This window comes from Accipiter gentilis, chromosome 18, assembly GCF_929443795.1.
Source record: "Accipiter gentilis chromosome 18, bAccGen1.1, whole genome shotgun sequence".
Classification (NCBI taxonomy): domain Eukaryota; kingdom Metazoa; phylum Chordata; class Aves; order Accipitriformes; family Accipitridae; genus Astur; species Astur gentilis.
This window is the reverse complement of record NC_064897.1, coordinates 8,957,310-8,971,996: the sequence shown is the minus strand read 5'-3', so window position 1 is coordinate 8,971,996 and position 14,687 is coordinate 8,957,310. Positions and strand designations below refer to the sequence as shown.

Below are 14,687 nucleotides of genomic sequence, written 5' to 3'. Positions count from 1 at the left end.
TCAAAGGAACAACAGCACATGTATTTGTTAGTTTCATAAAATGTATGTTCTGTAGAATACAGTATAAGAATAAAAAGGACTCAGTAATACACAAATTCCCTGCTGATGATTTGCTATTAAATATTCTGTACAATGTGGGGAACAATGTGCCTTTTGCACAGCTAGCATAGTAGTGAATCAAACACAAATCACGCCTACAACAGTAGAACCCAGAGTTCCTAACTGGGATCACAGAGCATACTTCCTGTTGCTCTAAAATAAAGGAAAATGCATCTTAGCCCTAAATGGTTCAGGAACAGAAGCAAAAGGAAAAGCTGCCATGAAATTATAAATACAAAGAGACACCCAACTTGTGCAAGATCCACTGACAGGCAAAGATAACAGCACTAAGGAGGAGATGTTTGCATCCTCAGTTACGATGCCAGATATGTAGTGATATTCTGTTTCCAGTTCCATAGGTTTAATATGATTTTGAGCGAACTTGGTCATGCCCTTTAAATACAACAGATTTTAAACATAGCCTTTGACCCAAAAAGTCCACTAGCAATTCCATGACAGACCAATACAGATCCATTCTATATCTGCCATAATTATATACTATTTCTCTAGGGAATTGTTACTGGTCATAGCCTACAAAGACAACTGGAAAGGCTTCCACTTGGACCTTGTCTCTTAGTGCTCCTTAGGTCCTTTAACAACAAAAAACACTTGGGACACAATTTCATAGCAAATTGTTTAACATTTCAGTGCATTTCACTGTAACAGCCCCTTCTTCAGGCTCTTCATGTATTTAGGTACGCGAGTTCGTTCTTTACCCAAATACTGTCTCTCGCTCTATCTACATGTGAAAAATACTCTTTAACTTTACAAGTATACCAGTTATGAAGACCTGACCTACACAAGTGTTATTGAAAGCTTTCTAATTAAGGTGTTTAAAAATTAAAGGATGGCATCTTTTGAAATTTTCATTGTTAGTTTAACTGGATTATTTCCAGTACAGCTAATCTAAACATTGTCTTTTGTAACAGCAAGTACACAAGCAACGAGTGCTTCTTAAACCCTGACCAGGCAAGAATCAGCAACACAGCTGCATGAATGTAAGTGCATGCACACGCATACTGTAACAAGAGAACTCAGAAGAACTGCTGACATCCCAACACTGAGCTCAACAGTTAGCTACCAAACAATTAACAACCACAAGAGCTCATGGGCATCATTTCCATCAAAACTGAAGTTCAGATCCTAGTGCAAGGGTTTTGTAATCTTGCAAATATATGATTAAAGCTTTGCAAGTATATAGTTGAAGCTTACAGTAAAATGTACCTGAAGTTAAACCTAACGGCTTCGGTGAACTTCACAGCTCCTTCATCACTCTTCTCCAGACAGATATTTTTTTTGGTAGGTTTAGAATCCAAACTAAGAGACCTTCAAACACAAGCAACATGTACTACAGAACACAGACATACACATATCTGTAGCTAAGTCCCCTGGGGTTTTTTGTTGCTGTTGTTTTCGCTATTTTTATGTTCTACAGACAATCTTTATAAAAGATTAGTTTCATCATATACATACTATATTACAGCCATATTTCTACCACATGAATAAATACTTGTAATATATTAAAAAAATCAGAACATAAATCTTGCTTTTGAAAACTTACCAATGCCCAACGTATTTCAGGCTTACTAAGCAATTTCAAATTTGTAATAGTCTCTACATTTGAAAAATGCATTAGTAAAGTTTACAGATTTTTAAAAACAGTTTGACCATCTCTCTTAACTGTTTAATAGCTTCCCTCCTCCATAAACATATGCTAGCTTTTCTTTCACCTCTCTCCTTTCACACTTCATGTTTTTATATTGTTGTCTTTACAAAAGGAACAAAAGTATAAAAAAAGACACAAACAACAATACTCAGTTCAGCTCTTTTCAAACTTAACAAAATTCTATTAAGTATTCAGGGTAGATTTGGTTGGCATCAAAGATAACAAAGATCTTTGGGTTCCAGGTGTTATCCACGCAGCTGTCATACAAGTTCACAAAACTTCCATCTTTTGAAGGAGGCCTCATGTATTTTGAATCACCATTGATATAGTCACCAGTTAATACACGAGCAAGAAACATGACTTTATCTGGTCTATGCAGATGAGGCTGCAGATTCACACCATGAATTTGAAAGGTATCTCCATGCTTCATGTCCTCTTTGCAGAAACGACTGGAATATGATGCATCTCTTGCGAAATAGGTCCCTTTCAAATAAAAAAAATCTGGTAACATTCTTATCACAACTACTTAACTACTAGAACATGTATATAGGTATCAGGATGATGAAAGATGTCTGTTCTTTTATGTTCATTAGCAATCCAAATCTTTTTTTTTTTTTTTTTCTAAATCGTTAAGATTATAGCAACATGACCAAATATTTTAATAGGGACATTTTAGTAGGGAGATTGTCTTGTGATCAACACTGCTTTGTTGGGCATCCCTTCCCCATGTTCCCTGGTCCTACCAGCTAGTTGTGACAATTACATTTCTTACTGCATCCTAACTTTAAGTCTTAACTACACTTGATGTCAAAGCAGAGGTATATTAAACAGCTCTTGGATAAACACAGGGAGTACATCACGAAGAACATACTACAGGGAACACTTAACAATGTTGGACTGTTAAGATTTCCAAACTGTTGCATGTGACAAAAATATTTACCTTTTCCATATACAGCAGCATGCATCCCATTTATTCTCCAGTCAAAGTTATGAATACATATTGCTTCTACAAATTCATTACTGGTGCCGTGAAATAACATCTGCTCATTAATAGTTGGGACACCTCTTTTCTTCTTTAGTTGAGCTTTTTTCCTACAGAGAACACATAATAGAGCATTACAAACATCTGTACAATCAAATTAAGTTGCTACTCTGAAAACTCTGCAGAGGGGAAAGAGCTAAAATACTCCATAAATTCCACTTTCACAAGTGTCTAGATGATCCTAGTTTTTAAACAGATCAGAATTCTTAAGGTATGTGTTTAGAAATCACATACTTCTGGATGCTGTGGACTATTTTCAGAAGTAATCCAAGATTAAGAAAAAAGGTTTTTTATACCAATTTTATCAACATTGTTCATAGTTTCAGTGTGGTCATCTTCTGCAGATATATTTTTAAAAGAAAGGCATTTTTCTCCCATTTTGTTCCTTCCGCCTCCTTACATAGCATGGTGTCCTAGTTTCAGCTGGCATAGAGTTAATTTTCTTTCTAGTAGCTGATATAGTGCTATGTCTTGGATTCAGTATGAGAAGAATGTCAATAACACACTGATGTTCTCAGTTGTTGCTAAGTACTGTTTAGACTAAGTCAAGGATTTTTCAGCTTCTGATGCCCAGCCAGCAAGAAGGCTGGAGGGGTACAAGAAATTGGGAGGGGACACAGCCAGGGCAGCTGACCCAAACTGGCCAAAGGGGGTATTCCATACCACGGGATGTCATGCCCAGTATATAAACTGGGGGGAGTTGGCCGGGGGTGGGCGGATCGCTGCTCAGGAACTAACTGGTCAGCGAGTGGTGAGCAATTGCATTTGCATATCACTTGTTTTGTATATTCCAATCCCTTTATTATTACTATTGTCATTTTATTACTGTTGTTATTATCATTATTAGTTCCTTCCTTTCTGTTCTATTAAACTGTTCTTATCTCAACCCACAAGTTTTACCTTTTTCCTTCTGGTTCTCTCCCCCATCCCACTGGGTGGTTGGGGACTGAGTGAGTGGCTGCATAGTGCTTAATTGCTGGCTGGGATTAAACAATGACACATGGTGGGAGGGATAACAAAGTTAGTGGATTATAAAGTATAATTACCCAGGTAAACCAGCAAAAATACTAAAAATAAAGTTACCTAATTTTTTAGGTAAAATTAATTTAACATGATAATTTCACAATGGTTTTCTGAATTTATGGTTCACATACTGCCAAAAAGAGATAAGTTGTGCATTGAAAGGGTTACATCGGTCTAGAATTTTGAAAAAAAAAAAAAAAAAAAAAAAAAAGAAAAAGATGACCTTATACTACAGGTGAACATATATTATATTCTCATGGGCAGAAGGCCATAGCACACCTTCAATTAAAGAAGAGATACATTTTCCATCAATCTTTTTTAAGTGACTTTCTGTCAGCTGAGGTTTCCTAAGCTTTATGAAGAAGCTGACTCTGGAGCTATGTCTGAATCACTGAGCTGTTCCTAGTTATGATCCCTTGACTGTCCAGACAAAAACAAGTCAGAGTGCATCACAGCTTTGTTCTTGTCTATTTACCTGAATTTTCCTTCTACAAAAGCCACAGTGCATGGGGCACTGTGCTACATACTTAGGTTTATCAGGCACATACTTAGGTTTCTCAAATTAAGCAATCTGCTTCTAACTGGAGTGCACACTTGAATTGGGGAAGCGTTCTCAGGGCCTACGGTTGAGATGTCATCCAAGGAAGTACTATCAACCAGGTCCAGGGAAAGAGACAGGCAGCAAGGATCCTTTATCATATTAATAGCATTACATTGCAATTATGCATTATTTATAAGTAAGTACATTTCACAAGTTAAAATCTTGCAGTACGTAGCTTGAAGGATATGTTTATTCTGTTTTGTTATTCAGCTTTTTTTTTTTTCCTCCTCCAGTTAGTGCAAACTAAAATACCTATGTCTTGGCAACTTAATTTTTTTTGGTCTTTTTTTTCCCCTACAACTGCTTTCCAAATCAGAAGAATGTCAGTAGAATCTCAAGGGCATCTGGAAGGTTTCACTAATAATCTCATTTGTGACATTCTGTGTCAGAGAGACAGAGGTTCCAGGCACTCGAGTTCCACTCTATTAGCGATTCAACAAAACCCAGGAGCCAAGATTCCCTGCCTCTTGAGAAAACTACCTGTGTGAGGCAACACCTCTGAGCTAAGGGTTAGTAATGCTGCACTTTTGAAACTTTTCTATCAGCAGCCCTCCATTGTTGGCTGCTGATCTCTGACAATGTATAAAGGTAGCCTAGAGTAACTTCTCCTGAAACAGGGGAACAAAACAAATTTATAGAAAAGGTGAATAATCAATTGTCCAAAAATGTTCTCTAACAGTCCTTCACTATCTCTGATCAGTTCATTTCATAAAAACAATTTAAAATAGTCATTAGTATAGGAACTATTATAACAGGCAAACATGTTTTGACCACTACAATGACACATATAATCATTCAAGCAGTGCTCAAATTTAATCACTGACCTTATCGAACAAACAAAACACTTTCTCAAAACCACAAAAGTTTAAGTAGCAATTGTTCCTCCTAAGTAGTGGACTATACTGAGCACACTGCGAAGGTGGTTCTGCAGAACGCAGAAATGCCACAGCGGGATTTTTTGTTGATTTGGAACAGAAATCAAGGAGTCCAACTATTCTAAAAACCATCACTGTAGCACTTTCCACCAGCAGTAACAAGCTAATCCAGTAAAACAAAACGAAGCTGATCCACCACGCAGAAGGCTCTCATACAGCCAGTTTGCTCAATAAAGGAGAAACCTAAAGCAAAACTAAATACCTGGAGACATGCTCTTTGTACATACGTAAGCACGCAAGCTGTTTCTAAAGATGGTCAGCAATCGCACTGATAAAACACAGTTTTCTACTTGCCGTACTTCTCTACAGCATCAGACTGAGATGCACGAACCAAAATATGCCAGACTAAAATACACCTGTTACTTTCACTTTCCCACGTGGGACACCAAAAGAGCTTTTAGTGAATTTGAAATGCTGGAATACCTTCTTTGCAATATACTACTGGGCAATAATTTCTTCACCAGTGTAAGCCCATTTACTCCAAGGCTGTATTTTACCCTCAGCAGAAAAGCAGCTAAGCCTCAATTGCATACACTTATTCCAGCAATTTTCATCGTAAATTGCATTTTTTTGATACAGGAAAGAAGTTTTAAAACTGAAATTACTTTTCTCCATATACTTTTATACTGTACAGGTACTAAAAAGTACCTTGGTTTGTAGTTATATGGCAATACTGTAATACTCCTGACGCATGAAATTCTAATTCCCATTCTTAGTTTTGTACCTTGAGAATATTCTAGCACAGCATCCATAGATTCAGAGTTCTTAAACCATGAATTCTACTCACTGACCAGTCAAGAAAACTAGTACACTCTCCAAATGACATCAGTTCCTAAGCTAAGCAAAAAAGGTCTTCCCCTGCCCCCCTCTGCCATCTACACACCGGAGACTCAAAGGATATTTACTTTGAAGTCTGCTTGCTACTCCTATTCTCAGAAACTAAGACTGGTATTACGATGGTATAAATACACCTCTACAGAAACTTATCTGTAGAAAGGTAGATGTTGAAACACAAGGCCAAGCAAATAAGCCTTAATAACCAAATAAATTTGCAATTAAGAGAAGACTAACTCTCTTAACCAAGAACTTAAATTCATTTCCTTATGTATATTCATGATACAGCTTTAAATTAACAATAAATTACATATCTTTCAAAAAATCATATAAGTTATACAAATTGTTAATATACATCTGCTTAGTTATTTCCTCACTATATAACTTAGTTCAGTTCATTTTAATAGTGTAGTACCTCTTCAAAACTGATTCTGATATGTACTCCTTCTTAGAGGGTACACAAACAACATTTGTCAAATACAACTGCTTAAGACTGATACTATGAAATAAATGGAAACAGAACTTAGCACTTCCTACTTCTCCCAGGCCAGCACAATATGAAGAAGGAAAAGAAGAGAACTTACAAAAAGCTTTTGTAGCACATTACACTTAAAGAAATTACCTGAATATGTGTTAATTGGACAGTTAATTCTGTCTTAGGTTTCAAAAAATTGAGACGTTAAACAAGCCACAAATATTAATTTGCTTTGTTCTCTAAAAATTAAAATAATACAAGCCTGTCAAGGAATTGTTTTACAAAAAGCTTATTTTTGTTCTTCTTACTTATAAGCATCATGGGCATCTACCACATGGACATCCTGAATATCTTTAATGCATCAGTCTTATCTGTGCTACATCTAATGCATATCTACAAGTATTACATTTCTGCACCTGTAGAAGCTACAGAGTTTCGAAAATGGAATTTTGAATGCAGAGGAATGACAAAGTTTTAAAAAGATAAAGAGTAACACATTTTCATTAATAATAAAAGCAATTAAACATATTTCTGCAGCATGCCTTCAAGATTTGCTCCGTTAACAATCCTAAGACTGTTGGTTTTAGAAATAATCTCACCTGCAAAAAAACTCCCACAAGTCTAGATTTTGTATTCTCTTAATTCTTTTAATTCGGTGGCTATCCATTGTTTTTCCAAAGAGACTAGAAACTTCATTATATTCATTTGTTTTCTTTTGCAATGGAATAAGCTGGAAAAAAAGAGGTTAGTACGATTTCAATTCAATGCATTATTTCATTATCACATGTTTTTGACCAACTTGCATACCAACTCTTACCTGGTATGGCTCCTCAGTATTTACATTCTCCCAGTGTGAAGGCATAGGGATAGCCTCATTTTCACAGATGAAACTTGAAACAAAAAAAGGTAAAAACACATCACATCAAAGACATGAGGCATTTTCTTCCTGTCAAACTCCTGCTCCAAACAACATGGTATGCAGAAACCCCCAACTTATACAAAACTACTTAGAGTTTTAATTCAAACAAAGGCTGCTGTCAGCAGGTAAGGTCAAAGGCAAGAGGTCTTATTTTGTATTCGAGTTCTGGCTTAGCTTACTATAAATAGACCATGGTAATGAACAGTTTTAATACACCATCTACGCAACAAAAGATAGGTAGATAAATCAGAAGAGATGGTCAGAAAGGTCCGCAACATCAAGAAAGCAACACCAATTTAGAAACGTGAGAGTGTAGATACAGCCTGAACATTCCAAACTATCAGGAGTTACAACTAGCCTAAGCCTCTGGAAACTGAGCCCTCATCTGAAGTATTTAAAAGCATCATGTTAGAAATACACACTTGAAAATTATAGTTGAATTTGTTTTTAAAAAAAACAAAACCGAACCCTCAAAAAAAAGTGTTTTAAGCATATACACCACATACATATCAGCTTTTAAGCCTTAAAACCAGGACTAAAAGAAGCAATCTCCTGAAAGTAAAGAATGGTGTCATCACATGGCAGAAGAGTACTGAATGCAATTATTCAAGAAACAAAAAAACAGAAGTGAATTGCCACATTATTGCACGCACTCTTCAGTGAATATCTACTAAAAAAGAGTTGACTCTTCAAAAAAACCCCCACAACCCAGGCCTTCTTGAATGTCCACATAAAAAAGATGGCTACTACATTTCTTATTAAAAATGTCAGATTTCTTTTTGAAAGTATAACCAGGCTACAATTTAGAACTAAAATTATTTCTAAGAAACTATTTGGGGAAAACCCCCACATATCCCATACAGTCAATTATACCTGTGGTAGTATCACTGCATAGATCATTTCATTGTTTAGTGAGTATCAGATTTACATCAGTACAGCTTTACATCTCATGACTGATCAAATGGTAAGAAACTTCCAATCTAAAGCAATTAGACTCATAAAACAATCTGGTTGCTATGATGCAATTTCTTGTAATTTCAAATCATTTTAGAGTAAACAATTAAAATATACAGGCGAGAAAATATAACTCAAATATTTTTTGCTGTTACAATAATACTTCTAAATAATTTATGAAGTCATTATTACGATGGAACAAACTACTCCATTTTTTGTTGCTGCTTTCTCCAGAAAGTCTGATTCAACAGGTATTTACAGCAAGGGACTCCAATTGCTAAAGTCAGGCACAGCTTTAAGAACCTTGCCAAAGGATATCAGTATTCAGTATGCCTTGCCTCTCCCACTACACATTCCTTACTTTCTCAGAAAAAAAGATTAAAAAAAAACAAACTAAAAATTCATTTGTCACTCTTCTCTGAAATGTCTTCCTTCTTCACTTGACTAGCTCTCCCGCCTTGGTTCACCTCTCAAATTGTTTGAGGCAAAAAGCAAATAAATATAAACAATAAATATAAAACATATTTTTGTTTCCTTTTACTTAGAAGAATGAGCAATAAAATAAAAATGAGGAGTCTTCTTTTTATTTCCTTACCTGAAAGCACTGATAGAAAAGGGAGCTCTCTTTATTGGACGTTGCTTAAGGGTAGTTAGGTTGGTTTGTTTCATCACTGTGCATAAAACAAGAGTTAGGATGAAAATTTCTGGAATTCATCTATAGCATATGAAACATTTAAGTGTCGTTTTTTAAAATAACATTACTACACCCAAAGTTGCTTGACAGGAATTCCTATTTCAACAATTAACAAATCAGCATTTTCAATAAATGTTTCGAAATACTGGCCTCAGAATCATTGTAATTTATAAGAGTTGACAAAATGAGCAAATATTGCACAAACAAAATGTTTATTTTTAAAATATCCATCTAACATTCAGTCCCACTAAATCACTGGCAAAACTTCCACTGACTTTAATACAACCAGGATGACAAAGCACATTACTACTGTCCTTAAGGCATCATGACCTACAAACAGTAACATAAAAATCGTTCTTTAGCATTTGCATTTAGTGTTTTTATTCTAGATGCAAAACAAAGGGTTTTTTTAAACAGACATTTCAACACAAGCAAACATAAAACTCCTTGTATTGTTACATACTACTTTACTCCCAGTACATCGCTGTTTTACCCAGTCCCCACTTTCTGTATTTGAAATACTATTATTTTCTTTCATTTGGAGAAGGCTTCTATTTAAGCATATAGCTGTTTTGTAATTTAATCAGAAAATAAACCAAGTACGGATAGAAAAGCTTAAAAAAAAAAGGAAATCATTAGAACACACCTTCGAACAAAGGACAGATTTATAATTAGCTACATAGATGGGAATCCTGTAATATTCTGCAATTTACAAGCATAGCATAAATGAGATCTTTACAATCTACTAGAAAAATCCTTTTGCCTCTCTCCTTTTATTCTGAGAACAGAATTGGCTTCAACTACCTGCTGAATTATTAAATCACTTTGATGCCAGTATTTTGCAGAAAACTTCTTTCATATCAATGTTTCTTATACAGACTCTGAATGGAAGAGTTTTTTCAAGCTTACATGAGTTGCATGTTAAAGAAAAAAGGTTCAAACTTCACGGTCCCATAAATGTATGCTACTTACCACCTACAGCTGAGGTAAGTGGCAGTTATGTGATGGAGTGCTACTAAACAAGACATGCTACTTTTATTAATAAACTACACTAGAAAATGTAAGAGGGCAGCTGCTTCTAAGAACTCCTGCGTACTTTCCAGTGAAGATGATATTTCCAATCACAAGTTTTTGCACTAGATACGAGGACAATAATTTGCTGAATGAACAAATGAACCAGTGTATCTGACACCTTCTATTATTTAAATTTACTCTATGAAACAATACATACCTGCAAAGTCTAGCGTGTAGTTAAATTTGGCAGTAGTAAAAGAAACAGAACCATGTGGGTTTGTTCGGAAACTCCTTTCAATATCTTCACTGCTAACAGAGCAATGACTGTTTGAATCGGTCTTCAAAATAAATGAAAAAGCACATTTAGACAAATTCAGCAATAGGTAGTTTGATGTATGGAATCCATCATAGCTAATATAACCTCATAGGTATTTACCTGAAACATATGCCATTTACCACACTCAGCCAAATAAAACCAGCCCCACTGGGTATCAGAGGTATCCATCTCTTCAACTGAACTTTCCATCTTTGGAAAAAAATCTTCTGATGTTCTTTGAAGCATTTCCTGAAACATTCACACACATACACAAAAAAAGTTTTGATACTATTTGCAAAAATGCATTATTTGAGAAATTCATAAAAAAGCAAAATAAAGTGAATTTGCAATACTTAAAAAAAAAAAAACCTTGGCAGGCAAACGGCAGATTTGTTTTCTCTTTTTCAGAGAAAAATTCTCAATTTGCTACTTATCCAGTATTATCCTTTAACTTAGTTAAACATTTTCAAAACTCTCTCAAATGTCTGTAAGTGTGCCAGTAAAGGCAAGAGCTATAGGTTTTATCAGATCAGAGAGGTGCTAAATTTCATACTGATGGTCACATGAGCAAGGCCATTCATATATACAACAGGCTCTGAGTTACATACCACTCAGGAATGAAGTGTTGGGGTTACACCTGATAGCTTGATGAAAACATCTACTAGGTACTCACCAGCAGTTAACAAATCAGACTGGATATCAGAAGTTATCAGAAAAAAAACTTAAAAACTAAGACAAAGAATGTAATTATTTAACTGTGCAAGTCCACGTTATTCCTCAACACTGCATGAAGGTTTGTTTCCCCCCTAATGCACCCATTTAAAAATGATACAGTAAAATGACTGGTACTCTGTACTTGTAATTAGAGAGAAGGTTTGCACCAAAAGCCAGAGTGGCTTCTACACCAGCAATGACTACCACAGTTGGGATTTTGCAGGATGGAAGAAAAAGGATTGAGGAAAGGATATAGCAGAGGTCTACAAAATCATGACAAAACCGAAAAGGGAATAACGAATCACATTTTCTTCCAACGTAAGGAGGAGACACCTATCAAAGGCTGCACCTGTCAAGTTCAAAACAAGTGAAAGAGAAAATTCTTCATAAAACAGATGGCAATCTATGGAATTCCTTTTCCTGGTATGCTGTGGATGCTGCAAATTTCTGGAAGTTTGAAAAGCAGCTAGACAAGTTCAAGCCTACCAAGAGCTATGCCAGAATACCTTTGGAAGCACAGTCCCTGCCAGATTACAGCTCCTTCTTCATACATCAGTAAAATCCTGAAAACTCTGAAAGTACCTGACTCTACTTGCACCCATCTCCTAACACGTCAACTCTGTCTGCCACCCCCCTCCTCAAGCAAAAATTCTAAGTAGGTTGGGGGGAATCTTTCAGAGAAAGAAGCTTGCCCTACTCCCAGAAAAGGTCAGCAATTCATCCACTCTAACTGCTTAACCAAGACTGGCACTCTTCCCAACAATTTCCTCAACTTAACTTTTGCTTCCAAGAAATGGAACAACACCCTCCAGCACAAGTAAATCAAACAATGTCCAGTTAATATCCTGGATGCTTCAGTTGTTTCCTGGACACTTCAACCCAGAAAAAAAGGAGAGACCTGAAGAATGCAAAAACTGGAGACCAGAACTAGGCACCAGGTGGCCAGTGCTAATGGGACAGGAGTTGAGAGCAGAAGGCACTTCTTCCAGCACTACCCTTCCCCCTTATTTTTCCCAAGCTAGCCATCTGTGGTTGTTTGAAAAACAATCCCAGGAACCTCTTTATGGTGCTAGCTAGAGACTGTATTCTAATCATCAAAAGCTCCATGGGGCTACAAAAATCTAGGTGCTTAGAAAACAGGGGAATCGGAAGTGGGCCTCCACAACATCTCTAAATTGCAGAATTGGAGGGCAAACCTACTTTAGTACAAACGGAAGCTTACACAAGGCTCCACACATGGATAGCTGACTCAAGTTCAAGCAGAACTACACTAAAGGTACATCAGCTACATGGAAAAATATTTTGAAACAGGTAAGAAAATTGTTCTCTATTTCAGAGGGTATCTGCCAACATCTCTTCTATTCCTCACAGCAATGCAAAGTCACAGAGCCTACACTCGCCTGGTGTTAAAGCACAAGTGGCCAATATCTTTTGATGATGTTTCACCTTCAACTTGATTCTTCCTCTCAGATGAGTATTTGGCCATGTCCCCTCCTACAGAGAGGAGGCAGAGGTAATCTACACTTTTTTAAAGCTAAGCAGAAAGCAATTCAGGCTTTTTTTGGTAACGTTTAGTCTTCTCACATTCCCACTAACACAGCCAGACCTCAGCTCCATTGCAACGTTAGTTTAGGGCCTTGAATCTGACCGATCAAGTCAGTATTGCTGTTTGAACAAGTTACAGAGGAGGCATGCTCATCCATGCCCCCGTCAACACGCTTACACTCCTCTGGGGGCAACACAGCCTCCAGAATAAACCATTTACTAAGGAGACAGTTACTCTCATAGCTTTCAAAAATGTTACATTCAATCCACATGTATTACTCTAGCCACAAAGTCTAGGGAAGGCAGGTAGATTCCAGGATACCTAGAAGTATGGAATAACAACCCAAAGGCATGAAACACAGAAAGCCATAAAAACAAGAGAGCTGTTCTCAAAAGTGATACAAATCCAAAATGCTTGAAGGAAATTGCTCAACTTACTGATGAATTCAAAATCAAACTGACACCTTTTATAAGGAGCAGGTAGCTTTTTGTCCAAAAACTCTGAACGCATGCAGAGTGAGCAGAAAAATCTCAGTGGGTTTTTTCTGGATCATAGGATGTCAACTATCAAGGATGTAGCAATGGGAATTTTATTAGCAATGCTGTTGCTAACAGGCAGCCTCTCAACTCCCATTATTAGCACTGTTTCTACTGGTACAGGGGTTACCAGAACAGCTCAAATTAAACACAATTACTCTGGCAGCAAAAACTTCCTCCTAAACAGAACGAATGCTCGTTGTGTGTTGTGCTGCGACTGAATGGCTTTACTACTACTGGGAATGCATTGCCTCATTTTTCCAGAAGTACTTTTAAGTTTGAACGATAAACACGCTTTGCAGCATGTAGAATCACAGAACGGTTTGGGTCGGAAGGGGCCTTAAGGATTACCTACTTCCAAGCCCCCCCCGGACACCTTCCACTAGACCAGGTTGCTCCAAGCCCCATCCAACCCGGCCTTGAACACCGCCAGGGATGGGGCAGCCACAGCTTCTCTGGGCAACCTGTGCCAGGGCCTCGCCGCCCCCATGGTAAAAAAAAAATAAAAATACAGAAGCATCCCGACAGGCGATTCGGGCTGCGTTTTCGTGCTGCCCGCTCCCACCGGGCAGGCTGGGCTTTACTGCCGAAGACTCTTTTACCTACAGACGGCACCTTTGCCCGGCTCCCCGCTGGCAACACCGGCCGTGCCAGGGGTCTCTCCGGCCCCTCCTCAGAGAGCAGGGCGCCTGAGCTGCGGCAAGGGCGCAGGGCCGGGGAGGGAAGGCGAGGAGGAAGGCCGGCACTGGCACCGGTACGGGGCGCAACGGGGAACGAGACACCCCCCCACACCCCCCCCCGCAGCTGCGTCGCCACTTACCCCCTCTGTGCCGCAGGGGACCGCCGCCGCAGTCACCCCCCCCCACCCGTGGCCGACCCCCCCCCCACCCACCCGACAGCGGGGCGGTCCAGGCCAAGCGCCCGGCCGGCTGGGTTGCCGCAGCCCGCCCCGAAGATGGTGGCCTACGCCCCCCCCCCCCCCGCCCCTTCCCTCAGCCCGGCGGGGCGGGACAGCGGCCCGCGGGGCCAGCCGAGTACGCAGACGGGCCGAGGAGGAAAAAGACGAAAGGAGCGGCCGTCGGCCCCCGCCCGCCCCCACTCACCGCATCGGCCGCCCACCCCGGGCCTGCTCCCCACATACCGCCCGGAGAGGGGCGGGGGGGGGGGGGGGGGGCGGGGGCGGGAGGGAGGTGGGGGGTAGGCAGTGCGTGTGGGAGGGGCGCGTCACCGCTCGGCCGGCGGGCGCTTCCGTTAACGGTGGCAGCAGAAGGGGGCGGGGCGACAGCGGCTACAGGTCGCGTCCGATAGGCTCACCACGC

The 14,687-nt window shown here is 38.9% G+C and overlaps 1 protein-coding gene across 1 annotated transcript; it reads right to left on the bottom strand.

Annotated features, from left to right (window-relative positions):
* PARP11 (poly(ADP-ribose) polymerase family member 11) lies at positions 1 to 14,553 on the bottom strand. Its single transcript, XM_049822207.1, has 8 exons — positions 14,472 to 14,553; positions 10,693 to 10,821; positions 10,474 to 10,594; positions 9,144 to 9,219; positions 7,493 to 7,565; positions 7,275 to 7,405; positions 2,706 to 2,857; positions 1 to 2,248 (listed from the first exon to the last, which is right to left on the bottom strand). The coding sequence occupies exons 1-8, from the start codon at positions 14,505 to 14,507 to the stop codon at positions 1,935 to 1,937; spliced, it is 1,032 nt and encodes a 343-aa protein (XP_049678164.1). The 5' UTR covers positions 14,508 to 14,553; the 3' UTR covers positions 1 to 1,934.
* Positions 14,554 to 14,687: the final 134 nt, after the last annotated feature.